Here is a 4,014-nt window from a genome sequence, read left to right as displayed (position 1 = left end):
CACGCATTTACTCGTGATTACTCAATTAAATTTGCCTGATCGTCAGCGATCAAAAGAAAATCGTCGCGCGAAGAACTGTAAAATCCGCGCGCGCTCTCTCTCTCTCTCTTCCACCAATGATTTATCGTTGTCGCTCGCCGTAATTAGGGTGACATTTCTGGCGCTGTCACATAACTAGCAATGGTCAGAAACATGGGTTTTAGCAGCACCAGCAGCAATTAATTAAGCAACTAATTTGTTGTAATACGACGGGAAATGAGACAGCCGTCCAAATAGATTATGAATCAAGCGCCGCTTCGGTTACAATTTCGAAACGCCATCTATCGTCGCCGAATAATTTCCACTTTCTCTGCTTCTTTTAACGCTCACATAAATTTTCCGTCAACGATTTGATTATTACTACATTTTCGCACCTAATTAATTGCGCTATAAAAGAGGAACTGCGCTTTCCGCGATTCGAAGATGTCGGAATTTGTTGACTTTGACAACACACTCACACCTGTCATCTTTCGATCTGATGGTTACGCGCGCCGCGCTCGCATAATCCCGCATTTAATTGCATCTACTTAAAAAGTACAAGATAATCGTGTAACCATGGCTACCGGTGTTTGCAGCACTTATTTTGTAATGCTGCCGCACGACAAATTTTGTTTTTCTTCTCCCCCCGATAAACTATCTCCTTTGGCCGAAAAGAGGTTAAGGTTTATCACGTTGACATCTGTCATTTAGATCTAATCTAATTATGGTCACGCCTCATTACGTCGCTAATTGGTTAATTATTCAGTAGACGGATTGCTTCACTTTGAAGCATTAACCACCACAGCCAACCACTTTGACGAATGTACGAAACTGAAGTTCCGTGCAATTGTTTTATACGAGTCGCCTTCTTTTGCATTTTGATGCTTTGTTGGAAATTATTTCTGCATCCGAGCAGTTTACGTTTAACAATTACAGAAAACCCATTGATTTATGTTTCATGAATATTGTGTGTTGGAGATTTATTGATCGCTCTTAACGTCTTCGAAGAAGCTAATCATCTTTGACACTTTTAAAATGTATTTGCGTGTTTATATCTGTTGCTGTTCGCTCGTACGTTTACCTCTTTATCGTTAATTGACAGGTGTCAAAAGGAAATTTGTTTTTTGCTTTGTTATGGGAGGTTGTCATCGTTCTTAATGATTTCGGTGCGCTCGTTTCGGATCTATAGGAACGGCGGGGATAATATGTTACAAACAAAGTAAAGAGTGGAAGCTGGGCTTTTTTTCGAATGAAAAAGAGAGGAGAATGAGCGAGAGAGAGATGGAATGTTATTACAGTGCGAGTCGGTAATCTTGGTTTATGGATATGGGATTAAATGCGGCTTTGGAAAGAAGAGGCCGACATGGACGATGTATATGCATGCATTCATGTATACATACATACATACACACACACACTCTAGGCTCCGAGCATTATTTCTTAATTATTCTCATCATACGTGTTGAATCCATTTCTTTTACCATCCTCTTTTTCACTGCTCCACCGTCTCTCCTCTCTCTGTGTCCATCGTCATCATCATCATCATCAACAACTACCGCCACCACGTCCATCCATTATCATCTCTTCGCCGCATTTGCCGCAATCGTCTTCATTTCATTTTCATACAAGTCCACGCATGATCTCGAAATAATAATGAAACAATTTTTGTTTGCGTTCTCGTGCCAAAGCGCCTTCTCATCTTCGTCCGCCGTCTGTCTCTCACCTCTCCTCTCCTCACTTCTTCCTCTGCTCGATTCAACTAAATTTATTTATAACTGGCCACGTTAGATGATCCTGTTTGTATCTTCACAGTATCTTCTTTTATATGTATACATGCATTAATAACAAGAGCAAGAATGTTCCGAAGCAGCTTCATCATCATCTCATTTTCCACCACTTGACACTTTCATTACTGATGACTCAATCCAATTACAGAAAATCACACAATAACCGGTAGGAAACTTTAGGATCTTCGAAATCAATAATTTTAAATGAACACAATTCAATATAAATTAATTATCCATGCTTTATGAACTTCTACATTTTACTAGCTAACTATATAACTTATTTTCAAAACAATATTATTCTCCGACGGGTATTTGATCTATTCATAATTATCAATTTGCTCAATATATTTGACGCATTTTTAAGGTAATTTAGTTTTTATTTGAAGAAACATGTGCTACATTTTAAATATAAAAGCATTATTGAAATGTATAAAATATTATTTTTTTTTTCATATTAATAATGTTGTAATCATATTAGTTTGATGTATACAATCAAATTAATATTATTGTAGAGATTGTAAAAAAAAAATGGCAAGGATAATCTGTGAATTAGACCACGACGGGTTTTCAAAGAATGTTTATAATCCAATTCGATATTTTGACAGGTATATATCAGAAATGTGTTGTGAACATATTAGTTACAGTCTTTCATTTGATTTAAACTCCAGTTTGAATAATGTAACTGAATCTATTATATTCGAAATTTGATATTTCATTTATTAAAATTTCTATATAATCAAATTTAATGATAATACTACTTTTTTTTTGTCAATTTGTTTCAATTATAGCCTCTAAGATTATTGCATAATATGTAATTTAAGTCAATATGACAATATTTGTAGAAAGTATAGCAATTTTACGTTTTTACAATAATTAATTTCGTACCTTTTCCTTGATGTGATTCGCTGCCGCTGTCTTCGGACGGCGGTCCCGGCGGCGCCCGCAGCCCGATCCCCGGGGGATACCTTGGCGGCCGTCCGAGCTGATTGAAGGCGGCGGCCGGCATCCCCAGCAGGCTGGCCGCCCCCGGGAACTGCAGGAACGGTGCCCAGGGCGGCCGCGGCGCCAGATGTGCCGCCGCCGCCGCGTACAGCTGCAATGGGGGCGGCAGGACGCCCGATTCCAACACCATATTATTTATTGCGGAGTCCACTTTGATGGGGATGATCGAGGATGGACGAAATCACAGAAGATACAAGAAACAATAACAACTGATGAGCACACGCGAAAAAAGTTGAACTTTCGGGAGAGCCGAGAATGGAAAGAGTCGTCTCTCTTTCTCACACTCTCTTCTTTCCAATTCCTCGCCGCCTCTTCCAGTTTTCCGGAATCTCCGGGAACGATCCCGCGATCAGCGCGAAAATTGTAACGACAGAATAATAACTGGTGGATCCGTCGCGCAACCAACAGAAGAAAAAACAAAAACAAAATAATTTACCGTTTTCGCACTGTTTCTATTACATCTATATCTGGATCTGTACGCGATTCACTCGAGAGGACGCATCGCGCGATTCGTTGTATCGCCGCCGCGCTTAATCCTTTTTCTTAAATTTATTTCCCCGTGTTCGTTCAGTTCATATCTCCTCTTTATTTATTTTAATATTTGTTGTTCTTCTACTTCTTGCTGTTGTTTTTATTGTTGTTGTTGTCGATGAGACCGAAACTCGCGGCTTTCGAAGCCGTGTGCTGTGTGTGTGTTAACTTGGTGCGAGTTAGAAGTTCACTAACCAGTGCGGAAATTCCCGACATGAAATAGGCGGGTTTCTCGGGCCGCGCCTCCTACCTTCGAAGCCTTCCACCATTGGTCACTCTTAGGCCACGCCCACACAGAAGGGGGCGTCTCTCGCGCCGCGAAATCTCATTATCGAGTTTTTAGTGCCGATGCCAATATGTTCGCTGCGTTATTTATTATTTTCGCTTTGATGCGTTTTTGCTGTAGTTGATTTTCGGTGTTTTATTATTTTTTGATGGATTGATTACACACACACACAAACACAACGCGCCAAACTCCCTTCAAACCACCACCACCACCCACATTTTGTTTTTTTTATATTTGTTGATTTTGTTTTTTGTTTTTTTGGCCCCGCCAAATGTATTATACATATCTGCACGGCAATTGTGATTTATCGCTAATTACTTTTTAGCCCGAAAATCCGTCGAGCTTTTATTTACGCGAAATCAACCAAAAAAAAAATAAATAGCGAAAAAA

General features: G+C 39.6%; 1 protein-coding gene across 1 annotated transcript in view; it reads right to left on the bottom strand.

Annotated features, from left to right (window-relative positions):
• Nucleotides 1-3,522, bottom strand: part of LOC108567859 (homeobox protein unc-4-like) — a 15,458-nt gene extending 11,936 nt beyond the window's left edge. The window contains exon 1 of the mRNA XM_017928568.1: nt 2,691-3,522. Coding sequence (XP_017784057.1) covers nt 2,691-2,937 — 247 coding nt within the window. The 5' untranslated portion in view covers nt 2,938-3,522. The remainder of the gene's footprint in view (nt 1-2,690) is intronic.
• Nucleotides 3,523-4,014: the final 492 nt, after the last annotated feature.

The sequence above is a fragment of the Nicrophorus vespilloides genome, unplaced genomic scaffold, assembly GCF_001412225.1.
Source record: "Nicrophorus vespilloides isolate i.1.1-1 unplaced genomic scaffold, Nicve_v1.0, whole genome shotgun sequence".
NCBI lineage: Eukaryota > Metazoa > Arthropoda > Insecta > Coleoptera > Silphidae > Nicrophorus > Nicrophorus vespilloides.
Note: the sequence above shows the minus strand (reverse complement) of the source record. Positions and strands in the feature narration are given on the sequence as shown.